At 44.0% G+C, this 18,583-nt stretch overlaps 1 protein-coding gene across 1 annotated transcript in view; it reads left to right on the forward strand.

Annotated features, from left to right (window-relative positions):
• slc1a5 (solute carrier family 1 member 5) overlaps positions 1–18,297 on the forward strand; it is a 35,155-nt gene extending 16,858 nt beyond the window's left edge. The window contains exons 3-8 of the mRNA XM_041179185.1: positions 331–420; positions 1,495–1,661; positions 6,838–7,071; positions 7,611–7,805; positions 10,985–11,119; positions 12,202–18,297. Coding sequence (XP_041035119.1) covers positions 331–420; positions 1,495–1,661; positions 6,838–7,071; positions 7,611–7,805; positions 10,985–11,119; positions 12,202–12,436 — 1,056 coding nt within the window. The 3' untranslated portion in view covers positions 12,437–18,297. The remainder of the gene's footprint in view (positions 1–330; positions 421–1,494; positions 1,662–6,837; positions 7,072–7,610; positions 7,806–10,984; positions 11,120–12,201) is intronic.
• The last annotated feature ends 286 nt before the right edge of the window (positions 18,298–18,583 follow it).

The following is an 18,583-nucleotide window of genomic DNA, read 5'->3' on the forward strand; positions in this document are numbered from 1 at the left end:
CTGTGTCTATCCGGTCAAGTCCATTCAGAATATTATAACTTTCAAATGGGAGTGAGGGCTTGAGAGAGTTGGGAGTACCAGAGGGACCGTTGTCAATGAGATAGTTAGGGCTTGGATCGAGGGGTTAGTGAATGAGAGGGATGGGCTTTGATGAGAGAGTGTGGATATCAGAGAAATGCCGTTTCTTCACCCTGTCTACACTGAATAAATCCACAACATCATTGGAAAGAATTCTTTTTTCTTGAAGAGGTCGACCTTTTGATGAAAGTTATTGTATCGTTGAAGTGTTTTCTTTTGGAGACTCATGAATGTATGGTATTTTCTCCCCAGTATGCTACAAGTTACAAGGTCATCAAATTCTCGAAGGACATTACTGACCAGTTTGGAAATATCAACAGGACCATTGAAGAAGAATTAAAAGTGAGTGCAACAGACAGGGCAAATAAAACTGGTCCATTCTGAGTCCATGTACGCTTATAAAAGCACTTGCATTCATATAGTGCCCATCACACCTAATTCACCGTGAATTACTTTTACGAGATTGTACAGTCCCTGTTAGTATATGGATAAACATGGCAGCTATTTTTCACACAGCAAGTTCCCACAAAGAGCAATGTGGCATATGGCCAACTCATTTGCTACCGTTGATTGAGGGAAATGTTGGCTAAGATACAAGAATATCTTCTCTCTTCACCAGAATGGACCTGTTGGGCTGAATGGCCTGATTCTGTGCTGTAAATAGATCCATGGGATACTTGACATCCACCAGAAAGGCCTGGGTTTAACATCTTGTCTGAGAAACCGCACCTCTGACATGCAGCACTCCCTTGGTACTACGTTGAAGTGTCAGCCTGGATTAGGGATGTGTGGACGGTCACTGACAGAAAAAGATCATGTGCCTTCAGTCTGTCTCTCACAATTGTGATAACCCGTGCTTCACAATGCACAGATTTTTCACCACACCAAAGATCATGTGATCTCCTGGAATGGGCAACTGAACCATTAAAAAAAAAACCATCGAAACTGGTTCAGGAAATCATTCTGCCCCTGATAATTCCACACACCTACACTCTTTATTTTGTAAGATGATCTCCACCCCTGGCAGAAACAGATTCCGTTCTTGCTTGAAGAAATTCGGCATCGATGTCCACTACACACAATAGCAGCCTATTTCAGAGTTCCTCTGTTCTCTGAGAAAAGAATCTCCTTGCATCTAATGTTTCCCAATTTCTCTCACCTTCAAAGTTGAGGAGAAGTGTTCGCCTGGTGTTTGAACCAATATTTATCCTTCAACCAACATTACATTTCTTTAAAAAAAAAGCTGGTCATTACCACAATGCTGTTGTGTGGGAGCTTCCAGTGCACAAATTGCCTACCATATTTCCTACATTGCAGCGATGACACTTCAAAAGTACTTAATTGGCTGTAAAGCATTTTAGGAAGTCCCAAGCTGTAAGTTCTAATCTTCTTTTCATGGTCTCCGTTTTGCTCCAGATTCCTGTAGGAGGCAATGTGGATGGTATGAACATCCTGGGGCTGGTTGTCTTCGCCATTGTCTTTGGAATCGCTCTGCGGAAGCTCGGGCCGGAAGGGGACAACCTGATCCGTTTCTTCAGCTCCTTCAACGAGGCCACCATGGTCCTGGTCTCGTGGATCATGTGGTAAGTGGGTCACACCGTATCTTGGTTTTATCGAGTGCTTATGTACCACAGTGTTGTGGGATTAAAATCTAACTTCCTTGGACTGTGTAGTTGTCACAACACAGCTGTGCTTCCACAGATTGGCAAGCTGTGTGTGTGTGTGTTGGTGACAGCGAGAACTAGCTCAGTCCTGTCCACGTTTTCCACTGCGCTAGACTACCAATGTTTCCTGTCTGGCCCAGACACATGGGCATGGTATTACAGCCCCTTGGAGTTAAATGTAGGAAAGGGTGAGGTCATGCCCTTTGGTAGGAAGAATCAAAAGGCAGACTATTATTTAAACGGAGAGAGACTCCAAAAAAAGTGCAGCACAGAGGGATCTGGGTGTTCTTGTGCATGAAACACAAAAAGTTAGCATGCAGGTGCAGCAAGTAATTAAGAAGGCAAATGGAATTTTGGCCTGTATTGCTAGGTGGTCAGGGTTTAAAAATAGAGAAATATTGTCACAACTGTACAGGGTGTTGAGTGAGGCTGCATCTGGAGTACTGTGTACAGTTTTGGTCCCTGTATTTAAGAAAGGACATACTGGCATTGGAGGCAGTTCAAAAGAGAGCCACTGGGTTGATTCCTGGGATGAAGGGGTAGAAGGTTGAAGGAGGTTCTTATTGAAATGTACAAGATTCTGAGAGGGCTTGACAGGGCAAATGTTGAGAAGATGTTTCCACTAGTGGGGAAATCTCAAGCTAGGGGATGTAGTTACAGAATAAGGGGGCACTCATTTAAAACTGAGATGTGAAGCAATTTCTTCTCGCAGAAGGTACTGAATTTCTGGAATTCTCTACCCCAGAGGCTAGATCACAAAGTAGATTTTTGAAATGTTGGGGAGTTGAGGGCTATGAGGAGTTGGTATGAAAGAGGAGTTGAGGCCATGATCTTATTGAATGGTGGGGCAGGCTTGAGGGGCATCAGCCTAGGAATATTGGCACTAATGGCAAGACCAGCATTTAGCCTTGAGAAGGTGGCAATGAGCTGCTGCCTTGCACTGTTGTGGTGTGGTGAAGGTGCACCCACAGGAGTCTCAGGGAGAGTGATCCCCCAATATTGAAGGAATGCTGTTATATTTCCCAAGTTGGAATGGGCTCTGTGACTTCGAAGAGAACTTGGAGGTGTTTCCATTGTTGGGGCTTCCATTGCACCTGCTACTCCTGCCCTTCAAAGCTGTGGAGGTTGCAAGTTTGAGAGATGCTCGTGAAGAAGCCATGATGAGTTGGGGCAACATTTCCCCCCCCCCTCCCCCATTGGGGGGATGTGCGGGAGCGGGCGCAGGTGGGTGGGTTCCTGATCGGCGCCCCCCAATTGGGGGCACGCCGCCATTTTACGTGGACGGGCCAATTAAGGCCCATCCAGCGTGATGTTCGCTCGGAAGTGCTGTGCGCTCCCTGTGCGGGGGTGGGGGTGGGGTGAGATTCCCTGAGCCGGCATGTGCGTGAAAGAGCGCACAGATCTCCGAGGCAAAGTGCTGCCACAGTGTCACATGAGGGGACATTGCCTCAGCAATTGACAGCACTTTGCCTCAGGGAGATCAGCTCAAATGTGAAAAGCAGTTTAAAGAAGAGAAAAAATTTTACTGACATGTCCCTTCATGTGACACTGTCACATAAGTTGGGACATGTCCATAACTCTTATTTTAAAATATTCTGAAATTCTTAAATCCCTCATGAAACCTCATCCTGCCTGTGGATGATGTTTCACGATTTTTCAGAAGCCCCCCTGGTCTCCTGGCCTGCCCGCCAACCTTAATGTTAGACGGGCAGGTCCATTAATTGGCTTAATTAGTTTTTCAAAGGCCTTAAGTGGCTGTTGACAGTTTGGCGGGTGTGCAGCTGGGTCAGCTGCGCACCCCCCACCCCCTCCGAACTGAAAATCTAAATGATGCGGGGTGACATTGGGATGCATGCCAGACATCATTTTACGTGTCAGCAAGCGGGCCTCACTCCCTGCTTGCCGACCGAAAGATGCAGCCCTTAGTGTACTATTGGATGCCAGTACTTTTCCCACATTGTTAACTGTGTATGCAGGTGTTGGGCATTAACTGGGGTTTCACTTGAGCACATAAAAAGACGCTTATCGAATTTGTGGTGTGATTGAGTTCAGAGGTGTAAGCTTGTAATGTTTAACTCTGTAAATAAAAGCGACCGAGCGGAGAATGGCTCCAGTACTATGCTTCACCAACTGGATTTCCGGAGTATAAAACATATGGCTATTATTCAGGGATGGAGGGAGTGGTGTTCAGATCTGTTTACCGTCAACAGAGTCATGATTCTGAATTTTACTCCTCAAAAATCTTCAGCATATTCTCCTTTGAATGTTTGTGATCAATTCACGGTGACGCACAGAAGTTTTATCCTACAACCATCCCGATGGGTTCCATTCCACAGAGCCTTGCCGGTGCTTTTAGTCTGATTGTAAACAAATTTGGTAAGCAATGGAAAGGCCCTTGGATCTCTGTGCCAACCAATTGAATTGATCTTTGTGAGCTCGCCACCCCCAGAATGTGTTGTTCAGTCTTCCATCAAATCTGCTGCCTACTCTTTGCTAAACCTTGGACTTTCAAATACTTGTGTCTCATCCAAGTTAACCAATAGCAAGCCTTAATAAAATTTTGACAAGAAGGGAAGAACTCAATATAATATTTGTCAGCAATTCAGCTACTTTTTGTTTTGAACAGTGTGATCTTTCCCCATGAGACCATAGGTCAATTTTTTGTTTAAAATGTGTTCTCTGGCTACTGATATCACTGGAAAGACTGTTTTTGTCCATCTGTAGTTTTCATGAGAAGGTATTAGTGGGTGTGCACCCTATATTTGTAGTGATTGTACAACTGAGCAACTAGTTAGGACACTAGAATCCATTGGGAGTCTATCAATTAACATGGGATGGAGTCATGTGTAGGCCCAGACTGGGGAACAGTTGCAGGTTCCTGACTATAAAGGATGTTAGTGAACCAGTTGGGTTTTTATACCAATCTGGCAGTTTTTCATGGTCATTATTTTCTGGTGCCTGTCCATGAATTAAGACTTATTTAATTTGCCCTCAAATATCTTATTATGGTGGGATTTGAATTGGCGAGCTCTAGCTTGCTAGATTGAAGCCAGCACTAATCCTTGCCCTTTCAAACTGAAAAAGTCAATTTGAAGATTAAATAAAATCAGGAATTAGTGTAAGAATATTTACGGAAGTTGTGGCTAAACGACACATGGAGGTCAGAAGTGGTTTAATGTTCTGCTCTTCGAGCCTATCTTCGATAACAGTGATGCACCCAAGCAAAGTCATAACTCAGGAAGAGCAAAGATAGAAAGAAAATGTAGCTGAGAGAACTTCAGAACAATGCAGCCATGTGAGAAGAGCCAGGTCAATAATTTTGGAGATAAGATTTGAGCTCGAAAGGTCAAGAATGAGACATGGTGGTTGGAAATATCTGTTTGCTAAAACGTTTAAATAGGGTGTCCTGTGTTTTGTCTTGCATGGAATTTGCAGCACAGAAACAGGCCATTCTGATTAAGAAATCTGTGCCAATATTATTCTCCACCTGAGCCTTCTCCTACCTTAGTTCATCCCACTCTATCATCAGAACCTTCTTTCCTCTGACTTTTTAAATGCATCTATTCTATTTGCCTCATCTACTCCCTGTGGTAGCAAATTCCACATTCTCACGACTCTCTCTGGGTAAAGATGTTGTTCTGAATTCCTCATTGGAATTATTGGTGACCATCTTCTTTACGGCCCAAAGTTTTGGACAATAAAAACTGAATGATGATTGGCTTGAATGTATACATTAAGGCGTGGCATGAGTAACAGATTAATGACCGCTCTTGTCAATTATTTTTCAGAACTATTTGTTATTAATAATTTTAGTGCCTTTTTAACTGACCTTTTTTCTTATTGCTGTGGCACTTCGATCATTCTTAAGATCAATGATTTGAAACAATAGTGGTTAATCAACAGCCATTTAACGCTCTCTTGCCTCTGCCATTAGAACGATAAGGGTTACCCAACCAGTAGTGCAATTTTAGAATTCAAAAAGATGGGTCTACAACACCCTCTCCTTGGTCTAAGGGCTCTTGTCTCTACTCTGGATATCAACAGCAGGTTCCACTAAAGGTGATAAACCTTTATTAAACCACCAAGTAATAGTACATATTCACAATAATACCAGTTGCTTAGCTTCGCTGTGAGTCAGTCTGTCTTGATGGTAAAAACAAAAAACTGCGGATGCTGGAAATCCAAAACAAAAACAGAATTACCTGGAAAAACTCAGCAGGTCTGGCAGCATCGGCGGAGAAGCAAAGAGTTGACGTTTCGAGTCCTCATGACCCTTCAATTCTGTTGAAGGGTCATGAGGACTCGAAATGTCAACTCTTTTCTTCTCCGCCGATCCTGCCAGACCTGCTGAGTTTTTCCAGGTAATTCTGTTTTTGTCTCGGTGGTCAATTTGCTGACAAATTCTCTCTGTGTGACTTCCGAGTGACTGACTAGAATCACTCTAACCCACTGCAGCAAAGATGTGGGTGGACCCTTTATACCTTTTCTTTACTATGGCCCATGCCATAGAAGGTAATAACCTGTATTAAGCCCATTTAATTGGTTTTAAATTATATCAATGTCTTTTCCCTTGTTCTTATGTCTTGGGCCATGATTCAAGGAATAGAGCCAGCCTGCCTCCGCTTTGTTATCTCTTAAGACTGTTAACAATCCCCAGGCTGGTATAGACAGACATCTTTACTACCTCTAACGAGCACAAAAGGGGTCTATCTTTCTCGCAGTTCGAGGCCAGTTCTCCTGCACAGTTAAATTCATTTTGCAGACCTTGCTAATTCTGACAAGGCTCTGCCTTGACTAAATTAACCATCATGCATTGTATTTTGAGCCCACGGTGCGGTTCAGCACAGTTCTTCAGATATCTTCAGTCTGGGTTCTTCCCTCATCTCGATGTTCCATGTTACCACCATGAGATGGGTAACACTCCACATTAATGAATATGAAAGGAATAAAGAAATATTTACATGGTTCAAAAGTAATTAATACATTAAGAGAATGCAAATAATACATCGGCTTTACAGGCCAGGCTCTGAGGCAATTTCGAGCACGGGTCCACCCTAGTAGCGCTCTCAGTAACATGATACTCTTTCCTTGTCAGGTACGCACCTTTCGGTATCATGTTCCTGGTTGCCGGGAAGATTCTGGAGATGGAAAATGTCCTTCTGCTCTTCACCAGTCTGGGGAAGTACATCTGCTGCTGCATTGTGGGGCACTTCATTCACGGGTTAATCGTCCTGCCCCTCATCTACTTTATCTTTACTCGTAAAAATCCTTACAGATTCTTGTGGGGCATCTTCACAGCCCTGGCCACTGCCTTCGGAACTGCATCCAGGTAGGTTGGAGAACCAGGTGGAGCGAGAGCAATATTATTTGTTTTCTTTTTTCCCCCGGGTTTAAGGATGCCCTAAAGCGCTATGCAGCCAGCAGGATTTGTTTGATGTAAAGTCACTGTTACAGTGTAGGAAACGCGGCAACCAATTTGCAAATGCCTGCAAACAGCAATGTGATAGTGGCCAGGATAATCTGCGTTTATTCATGGTGTTGGTTGAGGGATAATTATTGGGCGCTGCTCTTTTGAATAGTGCCGGGGGTTTCTTGCATCTACCTGAGGGAATAGGCTGGGTGTTGGTTTAGCATCTCACCTGCAAGAACACACCTCCTCAGTACTGCAGTGGAAGTGTCAGCCAGGATTATGTTCTCGAGCCTATGGGGTGGACTTGACCCCACAACCCTCTGACTCCAGAATTCCACACACTGAGCCAGACTGACATTGTGCTGAGCTAAGATTGGATTTGATCTCCTGATGTTCTTATTTTTAATGAAACTTAGTCTCTTTCACCCCTTCCCTCCCTGTCTCTTTCTCTCCCTCAGCTCTGCCTCACTGCCCCTCATGATGAAGTGCGTGGAAGAAAATAATGGTGTCAGTAAGCAAATCAGCCGCTTCATTCTGCCCATTGGTGCAACGGTTAACATGGATGGTGCCGCCCTCTTCCAGTGTGTCGCTGCTGTGTTTATCGCCCAGCTCAACAATGTCACACTCAACTTTGTTCAGATCATCACGATACTGTGAGTATTGTTCGCTTAAATAAAAAATAAAGCCTTTATAAGGTGAATTGTTATGATTTGCAATGCACTGCCTGAAAGGGCCAATTCATTAGTAGCATTCAAAAGGGAATTGGATAAATACTTGAAAAGCAAAATCTCCGGGGGTTTGAGGGAAAGAGCAGTGGAACAGGATTAATTGGTAGCCCTTTCAAAGGGCCAGAACAGGCACGATGGGCCGAATTGCATTTTGTGCTGTATGATTCTAAAGCAGGGAGATATTAAGCGATGTAGCAGAAAATCTCACACCAAACCGCGACAGAGGAGGAAGATCTGGCGGCTGAACTGATCCAGGGCTAAGGCCCACTGTGTGGGGCATCCCCGAGGTTGGAATTGGGGCTGAAATGAAGTGAATTATTGTAGGGTGGGGGGGACGGTGGTGAGATGCAGGGATGATACATGGGGCCAGCACATGGTCCTGGAGGAGAAAAGGGATTGTCTCTGTGCCATTATTTCAACACAATGAGGACAGGAGAGAGGGGCAAATGTTTTGGTATTTGTAAGTGGAGAATCGTAAGCTACACATACACAAGCGGATAACATGCTGAAGTTGAAATTTGCACTTTTATATAGCTTTTTTTTATGACCACGGTATGTCTCAAAGCACTTTAAACTAATGAAGTACTTTTTGAAGTATAGCCACTGTTATAATGTAGGAAACATGGCAGCCAATTTTGCGCACACCAAACTCCCCCTGTTCCTCTTCAAAATAGTGCCATTGACTTTCTTTAGATGGGGCCTTGGTTTAGCATCTCAGCTAAAGGATGGCACCTCTGACAGTCCAGTGCAGCGCTTAAGAGTATGCTGCACTATCAGCCTTGATTTTGGGCTCAGGTCCTGGAGTGGGTCTTGAACCTCGAACCTTATGATTTGGAGGCGAGAGTGCTCCTACAGCTTGGAGCTGGATTAGACTACATTAGGGGGGAAAGGAATGGGATCCACTTCTGACCCTGCACAGGATAAAGGGTTCAATCCTGGAGCTGGAGAACTGTCACATTGCAGGGTTTCATCAGGCCTAAAAGGCTGCGATATAATGATTGGATAATGCCAAGTAAAGATATTTCAGAAGGGGAGACCAGGGGAGAGGGGAGAGAGGAGTCGCAGACTGAGAGGTCCTGGAGAAGAATTTACAGTAGGGAATGGTGCATGGAGCTGACCTTCTGATCAGCTATCCGTTCCATTACCAAGACCCCTTAATTCCACCTTTGTGACATCTCCCTTCTCCATCCCTGCCTCAGCTCATCTGCTGCTGAAACCCTTATCCATGCCTTTGTGACCCCTAGACTTGACCATTCCAATGGTCTGGATGGCTACCCATCTTCCAAAAATTTGAACTTGTCTAAAACTCTGCTACCTCTGTCCTGTTCACCCATCACCTGCCTAGATCCTAATTCGCACCATCCCCTTCACCTATCCACCCTGTGCTCTCTGATTTAGCTCCTGGTCTGGCATCGTGTCAATTTTAAAATTCTCATCCTTGGTTTTCCAATCTCTCCTTGGCTTCACCCCTCCCTATCTCTATAACCCCCTCTAGCCCTGCAACCAAAGCATTCTCTAAATTGTTTTTGTAATGCACAGTCAATTTATTTTTGTGTGTGTGGACCCTTTTTTTGTGTGTGGCTGCACAGTTTAGGGGGAACATTGCCTACACTGTTGTCCTATTCCTCTTAAACCCGTCCTATATATACCTCCCCTTTACTGCCTCAACAACAACAGCTTGCATTCATACAGCACCTTTAACAAACATTGCTGAGGTCTCTGCACTCCTCCAATTCAGCCTTTTGCGGATCCCAGATTTTAATTGTACTACCATTGTGACTCTGCCTTCAGCTACCTGGGCCCTAAGCTCTGGAATTCCTTCCCTAAATCCCTTTACCTCTTTCTCCACATTTTAAAACACTCCTTAAAACCTTCTCTTTGACCAAGCTTTTGATCAATGTCCCAATATACCCTTGCTTTGACTCAGTATCAAATTTTGTTTGATAACACTCCTGTAAAGTGTGTTAGGCTATGTTAAGGGTGCTGTATAAATGCAAGTTGTTGTTGAGGCAGTGAGGAGACGGGGGTGTAAATGGTTAACGAGAAACAGGACATCAATGAGTGCAGTGAAAAACTTGCATTACTATAGCACTAATCATGACTTCAGAATGCCTAAAAGTACTTACAGCCAATGAAGTACTTTTGAAGTGTTATCACAGTTGAAGTGAAGGAGCAGAGAGAGAGAGAGATGGAAAAGAAACTTACCAAAAAATAAGTAAATCCAAATTTGTGCTTTTGAAAACGTGGGCAGAAAAATGTTTACTTAGTGACTCACAACCACTCACATTAGTCAGTCAAACCCTAGATGTCAATACTTGCAGCTTGTATCATTATTTCCCATGGTAATTTTTTAACCATGACAAACCTTTCAACAAACCTGCCTGGAATGGGGAACACCCTTGCTCTCCTCCAGTCTGTACAAGGCTGTACAAGAAGGAATCTGCACAATTTTGATCTCTGCCCTACCGGCATCCAGCCACTGGAAGCTGGATCGAAAAGGGCCAACCACATCAATCGTGAGCTGTTGGCAATTGAAGGCAATGGCTCCTTTTGGCATATCGTTCCGGAGGTGCCAATCTGCCTCTGATGCCAAGTCTAACATTGAGTGCTGACAGGCTGCTGAACTGTGATATGCATCACACCCCAGCCACACTCTGCTCTCTCCTCATGTGCATATGTGTGTTCACATGCACCATGTTTATACCACACATGCACCCTGTATCATTGCCTCTACAATTGGCCTTAGCCCTTTTTTGAACTGGAGCGGGGATGGGAATTCAAAAGGAAACAGAAGAAAAAATCAGTATACAGAAGCATGAAGCCTTTGTAGTGTCATAAAATGCAACTGGTTCACCAATGTCCCGTAGGATGGAGACTAGCCTTCCTTACACAACCAGGGCACATACATTACTCTAGACCCACACCAGACTCTTAAACTGCCCTCTAAAATGGCCTAGCAAGCCTTTCCAATACATTGAAGAAGGCAGCTCACCTACACCCAACACATTCAGATAGGGAAATGTGCATCTGGTTTGGGACTGAAGGTCCCAGTATTCTTGGTTCACTGTCCTCTCGTTCTAATCTTGCTGATCATCGTTTTACAGAGTAACTGCCACTGCCTCAAGCGTCGGTGCTGCTGGGATTCCTGCAGGAGGTGTGCTGACACTGGCTATCATCTTGGAGGCTGTGGGGCTGCCCACACAAGAGATCTCACTGGTCCTCGCTGTCGACTGGCTAGTGTAAGTAGTCTTTTTTTTAAAAAAAATTCATATGATGCAGGCATCGCTGGCTAGGCCAGCATTTATTGCCTTTGAGAAAGTGGTGGTGAGCCACCTTCTTGAGCTGCTGCAGTCCATGTGGTGTAGGTACACCCACAGTGCTGTTAGGAAGGGAGATCCAGGATTTTGACCCAGCGACAGTGAAGGAACAGCCAATATAGTTCCAAGTCAGGACTTTGTGTGGCTTAAAGAGGAACCTGCAGGTGCTGGTGTTCCCATGCATATGATGTCCTTGTCCTTCTATGTGGTAGAGGTCATGTGTTTGGAAGGTGCTGTTGTAGGAGGCTTTGACAAGTTGCTGCAGTGCATCTCATAGATGTTATACACTGCTGCTATTGTGCGCCGGTAGTGGAAGGAGTGAATGTTTAAGGTGGTGGATGGGGTGCCAATCAAGCGGCTGCTTTATCCCGGATGGGATCAAGCCTCTTGAGTGCTGTTGGAGCTGCACTCATCCAGGCAAGTGGAAGGTATTACATCGCACTCCTGAATTCTGTCTTGTAGATGGTGGATAGGCTTTGGGGAGTCAGGAGATGGGTTACTCACTGCAGAATTCCCAGTCTCTGACCTGCTCTTGTGGCCACAGCATTTTACATCTCCACCATCAGTTAGCAAACAAGAAATTATGATTTGAAATAAATAAATATACTTCATACAATATTATAAGCTTGCAATCTGGAGCACTGAGGCACTGAGTCCTAGCCCCCCCCCTCTCATCTCCTTCCAACTGACACACTGGCACAGACCGCAATAAATGGTGGATCAGCCAGAATGCCCACTGTTGAAGCTAACCAGCATCCCCACCAGGCTAGGCTGGAAAGTGAATATTGAGCAACCATTTGTACTCGTTTGTGATGCCTGCTAGGGTTAAATAGTTGGCCAACGCTCCTCATTGTCCCCTGAGGATTGATGGTGTCCAATGGAAATGGTTCCTCAGTGCCAGTGGCAGGAGAAGTCTGCTAGTGTCTATGGTTTGAGAAGAGCTTAGCCTGCACAATCTAGCCACGTCTGACATTTTGCGATTGTATGTTTTTGATTCGTTGCAGGGATCGCACTTGCACGGTCCTCAATGTGGAAGGCGACGCTTTCGGAGCCGGGCTCCTCCAGTGTTATGCTGACAAGCAGCAGTCTAAGCTGCAGGTGGAGGAGCTTGCAGAGGTGAAAACGGAAACAGTGGGAGTGGAAAAGTCTGAGGAGGAAGGATCACCGCTGATCAAGGAAGATGTGAAAGTGACCTTGGAAACTGGGAGTAGGTCGCTGGAGAAGGAATCGGTGATGTGAGGCCTGGCTGTGTGGATCAGAGCATCCACATATGGACAATTACTTCAGAATCCCCTGCTTGGAAAATTGGAAAGTTCTTCAGCCTCTAGCCCTCTTCCTTTCACATGAACTTGTGGAAGTTTGAAGAGCGTGACTGGGGAGAATAAGGTTTTCTTTTGAGAAGTCAATGACAATACCTAGCATTATTTTCTCCATCATTGTCACTCTACGCCACCTACCTATCCTTTGGCCTAGAAATCCATAATGTGCCTGAGGTCTGGTGGTTTATGAATTCCAAAATTTCATGATCAACTGCAAGGGATTCTGACAAGCATCTGCTTTGACATCTTTGGACAGTTTTGATCTTTGTCTCCAAAAAAAAAGAAACCAACAGTGTATTAGAAGTGGCTTGTAGTTCCACTGTATCTTGACAGTGCCTTCAGCAGGAGTGCATTTGTCTCTGGGTTTTATGGTGCCTCTGGAAGTTCCTCTCTCTTATATGTTGTCACAGCTGTGCTGTGGCTTACTGTTGTGGGCTTTTCCTTGTATTGCTAGTGTCTGTGCTTCTCTTTTAATTATCATAGAAAGGAGGAGGTGGGGAGAACAATTAATACTCAGAATGACCAGTCTGTATCCCCCTTCTTCCTTTCGTAAGGGACTTTCTTTGTGGAGGAGAGGGCAGGAAGAAAAGGAAGACAAAGTCAAAGCGGGGGACGGGGGAATAAAACAAATACTTGCATTTATACAGTGCCTTTATTATGGTATCTTTTGAAGTGTCACACACTGGACTATTTTGGAATCCAGTGGACTGTTATGTGGGTGAATGGGTAGTCACTGCGTGGATGTCACCAGGCAGTCTTTAGAAACAGTTCAGCTGAACATCCTGAGTTGGTCATGCTCCCACTCTGAGTCAGAAGGAATGGGTTCAAGTCCCACTCCAGACACTTGTGGGCAGAGTGTCTAGGCTGACACACTCCAATGCCAGGCCTGAGAGAAGTGCTATACTGCTTGAGATGTCATTCTTTTTGTACCCATCTTTTCTAAACCCAGACCCTGTCTACCCTCTCAAGTGGATGTAAAAGATTCCAAGTCACTACCTCAAAGAAAAGCCCAAGGAGTTCTTCTCAGTGCCCTGGCCACTATTTATCCCTTAGGCAACATCTTCAAAACAGATGATCTGGTCGTTTACCACACTGTTGTTTGTAGGAGCTTGCTGTGCATAAATTGGCTGCTACATTTGCTACAGTACAACAGTGATGATACTTCAAAAGTACTCCATTGGCAGTCAAACACCTTGGGACATCCTGAGGCTGTGAGAGATACTATATAAATGCAGGTTCTTTATTTTCGCAGGCTTCGGGTCGGGGAGAGAGGGCAAGGGGGGGTGGTTTGGGCAGAGGGTATTTATTGTTCTTTTAACATCACATTGTCAACTTGGGAGTTTAGTTGGAACAAGCCCTCTCCTTTAAGGATCTATTATAATTATTGCAGTGACAACGAAAGATGCAGAAAACACAACAAAACGGGGCAAGGAGTAGAGGGTGGAGGGAGAAATGATAAAACTTGAAAACTTGGAATTGCTCTGAAATCTATTCTAGCTGTTCATTACTAGTGTTTTCGAAAAGAATTGTGGGTTATTTTTATTAATTTTGTTTTCCTTGAACAGTTTTGTTCTTGAGTTATAAAAATATTGGAGATTGGAAAAAAATCTCTTGACCAGATGGGGTGAATTGGCAGCAGTAAGTCATGTGATGAGATGTGTCCATGCAGAGTTGGCAACCTGAGATTCAGGGCCAAGTCTCCCCCAATGTCTCCACCGAGTTTGGTCAGCACTTGAAAGGCAGGGAGCACACGTTTCAGGTCTGTCAGTCTCTGGTACTGAGGCCCATTAACCCCTCTCTGTTGCTGACCTGCCCAATTTCCAAAATTTTCTATTTTTTTGTCTTTTTGCAGCGGTGGGGTGGGGGAGGGGGAGAGATCCTGTTCTTTCTGTCCGCCTTCGTCCCAACACACAACATTTTTACTAATGTTGCCGCCTTCCTCTCCCCACTCTGCTCTCCCTCCCTGCCCCGGACCTTCATTAGGACTCGTTTTATAACTGGCTGATCCCCTTCCCTGGGATCCTGGGAATTTCCCGCACGTTTTAGGAGACTGGGAAAAGGCTTTGAACGTTTTAAGCCAATTCTCCTTTAAACTGGCACACACCAGCAAGGAGGAAAATTGGGATCTATTTAAAGGAATAAACATTACATTGCAAAGCACGAGCAAGTGTGTGAGTCGTCTGCCGATGGACAGACTGGCATGCGTATGTTGTAGATGTGAGGATTATTTTTCTTGACCTATGAAAGTAAATGTCTTGAAGCACAAAAGAAAATTAAGTCAAGGCTGTCCATTTGTGGTTTTGGCTGAAAAATGGACCAATCAAAAATCAAGAGCTAGAGGAATGCTGACTTTTATTGTATCTAAAGGACTAGAATACAAGGGGGGTAGGAGTTATGCTATTTATATGAAGCCTTGGTTAGACCAAATCTGGAGATGCTACGAGCAGTTCTGGGCACCAGACCTTAAGCTCGAGGTATATATTGGCCTTAGCAGGAGTGCAGAGTAGGGTTACCAGAATGATGGCAGCTGTCGAGAGACAAACTTGACATTTCGGATATGTGACCTCTTCATCAGAACTGATGAAAGGTCACAGACCTGAAACAGGAACTCCGTTTCTCTGTCCACAGGTGCTGCCTGACCAGCTGGGTATTTTCAGCATTCCCTGTTCTTATTTCAGATTTCCAGCTTTGTGGTATTTTGCTTCTGTTTTACCAGGATGACATCTGGACTGCGAGGGTTAAGTTGAGGACCGATGGCACAAACTGGGGTTGTACTTTGTAGAATTTAAGAAGTTGAAGAGATAATTTGATCAATGCTTTTAAGATATTAAGGGGACAAATAGGCTCGATGAAGAGTCTGGGACTAGATTGGGGAGAGGGGCATTGTCTAGAAACTAGAGCCAGACTTTTCAACAGTAAAATTAGGAAACACACCTCCACACAGTGTGGTAGAAATTTAAACTTCTATTTTGCAAACACCAACTGATTGATAGAAAAATTGTGAATTTTAAATCTAAGTAATTGTTTTTTAACCAAAGGTATTAAGGAAAGTCAGGCAAAGATTACAGAGTTATGTCAGAGATCAGCTATAGTCTCATTAAATGACCTACACCTGTCTCTATAGCATCATTCCACAGAGACAATCCCACATCATGTAGCATGAAAGGAGGCCATTTGGCCCATAATGTCTCTGCTAGCTCTTTGAAACAATTATCCAAGTAATCCCACGCCCCTCAAGTTTTCCACATGGCCTTGCAATATTTTCTCTTTTCCAGCATTTATCCAATTCCCTTAAGAAACAAAATGACAATTTAACTTATTCACTCACTGGAACTCAACAATGTGAACCCATTAAGGTTGGCTTATTTCAAATATGGGTTGTCTCAGGAGAGAGCACATTGAGCTGTTTAATACTGTCACTGTATAACATGGATATAGCACTGATGGGTACAGGTTTGTCATTATAACACTGGGATACATGTCTGCCACTGTTAACACGGGTACAGTACTTGTACATTTCAGTCACTATATAACATTGGGGTACAGGTCTATCACTATACCACTAGGGTATAGGACTGGGAGGTACAAGTCTATCTTTATATAAAACTGGGGTACAGTACAGGGGTTACAGGTCTGTTGCTGTATAACACTAGTACAATGTTACTAATATGAATAATAGACGGCTTATACTTAAAATGTGCTTACTGCTGCAACCATGTAGTTCCTTGCCATCAGTGACAGGCTCACTCTGAGGTTTTGAGCTGCTATTGGAACTTTTAAGCCTATCTAGACAGAACAGGATCCCCCCCTTGTATCCATTGCACACAGTCTTCCAAGAAGTCTTTGAAGAGGTCATTTTAAGGGGTACAGTAACATTGTGGTTATGTTACTGGTGTAGTAATCCAGAGATCTGGATTATGATATGGGACACGAGTTCAAATCCCACCATGCCAGCAGAAGAATTTAAATTCTTTAATTAAATAAAACGGGAATAAAAAGCTAGCATTAATAATGGAGGCCATGAAACTACTAGATTGTTGTAGGGAGCCATCTAGTTCACTAATGCCCTCCTGGCAAGGAAATCTGCTGTCCTTGCCCACTGGCCGATATGTGATTCCAGATCCACAGAAATGTGATTGACTTTTTAACTTGCCCTCTGAAATGACCCAACGAGCTATTGAGATGTATTCAAGAAGGCGGCTCACCACCATCCTCTCGAGGGCAATTAGGACTGGGAAATAAATGCTGGCCTTGCCAGAGATGCCCACATTCCATGAATGAATTAAAAGAAAGATCTATTGAGGTTGTGGGATCACCGTGTGGGGAACACATCTTGGGAACCAAGCAACGCGGCTGAAAGTATCACACATTAAATATATCAGGGCAATGAAATTGCCTCAATGACGACACGCATTGCATGTTATGCGAACACAAAATGCACAGACTCCTCTCCCTCCTCAGATCCTGATACTTGTTATAAACACACAAAATGCTGGAGAATCTCTGGAGAGGGAGCCATAGTTGACATTTCGTGTCACTGCTTTTTCGTTAGAACTGAAAGAAGTTGGAGCTTTTAACAGGTTTTGAGCATCGCAGGGAAAGGGGAAGAAAGATCACCAGAGAAGGTTTGTGATGCAATGGCAGAAATTAAATGACAAAAGGCATGATGGTGCAAGGCAGAAGATGGATGGTAATGGGATAAGTAAATAAAAAAATGAGTCTAGAGGAGGTATAAATGGCAACAACAGAGCCATTACCAGTAGCTACTATCTGAAACAGTGGGAGCAGTGGATATGATTGTAAATGGTTGAAGTCATTGTTGACTCCAGAAGGCTATAAAGCGATTTGAAACTTATCATACAGTTGCTAACTGTGTATAGACTAATGCAAGAGTGTCTAAACTAAGGCTAATGGGCACCATCCAGTCATCAAATATTGACAACATGGCTCATGAGGTGCAGCATTTTTTATTTCCTCATTGGATGTTGGTGTAACTGGCAAGGTCAGCATTTGTTACCCATTCCTAATTGCCCTTGAAGAGGTGGCAGTGAGCAGTCACCTGGAAACAATGCAGTCTGTATGGTGTAGGTACACCCACAGTGCATCTCAGCCTCTGTGATTTTGTGCTGTTTCAATTTTGGGGAGCGTGGAGGTTTTTTCCCCCTGTATTGGTCCTTGGATTTTCTCTCTTTGCCTTCACAACAACAGTTTGAGCTTCTGGGAATTATGGGGAGCAGGGATTCTTGTGGCCCTAGAGGCTCGAAGGTACAAACTTATCAGTCCATGTCGACCAAAGGCTTTGGATGCTTCTAAGTTTAGGCCTAAGGTGTGGGTACATTGACTCCACTAGGGGGCAATATATCCTTCACAACTGGGCGTAATAATGATCAGCGCTTTCATGTTTTGCGCTTTTTAAAATGCAGTTGTATTTCTGTTTTCCTGTGTGCATTTGTGCCTTGTACATTATAAATTTCCATTTTGTGACTGTGTAGCAACTCCCCATGTGTCAGATACTGATTTGACTGGCGTTTAGAAAGGTAGTGTGTCCCTCTCTTTTGTATTCGGGCCAATTGTATTTTGTGTGTGTGTGTGTGAATGTATTTTTAAATGTTATAATTGTGCAAAGATATGATTGGGCAGCCTTTCTGACCCCTCCCCACTCTGAGTATGAAAATGGACTGGAGGCTGGGGTGGAGTCAAGGCTTAGGCTCAGAAGTTTGTTTTGGCAATATGGACAATTCATCAAAAGCCTGGACAATAAAAATGCCTCCACCAATCAAACCAGTTGGGAAAAATTGTGTTTTTTTTTAGTGCTGCAATTAACATCAAAAACCGACCAAACCAGGTTAATCCAAGGTATTATACAGGATAGAAACAAACTTGTTAATTGGATTATCAAAAAGACTCAACACGGATTGGAACCAAATGTTGTTCTCTCTTGCTTCCCTAGTCTCCTTCCTGACAGGCTACATTTGCGCTAATGCTTCCAGCTCTGGTGGCCTCCTGTATTCTAGGACCTTGGTCCCTTATTGACCTTTTGTTTTAACTAAAGACATGGGGTCTTTAG

This window comes from Carcharodon carcharias, chromosome 34, assembly GCF_017639515.1.
Source record: "Carcharodon carcharias isolate sCarCar2 chromosome 34, sCarCar2.pri, whole genome shotgun sequence".
In the NCBI taxonomy this organism is placed as follows: Eukaryota; Metazoa; Chordata; class Chondrichthyes; order Lamniformes; family Lamnidae; genus Carcharodon; species Carcharodon carcharias.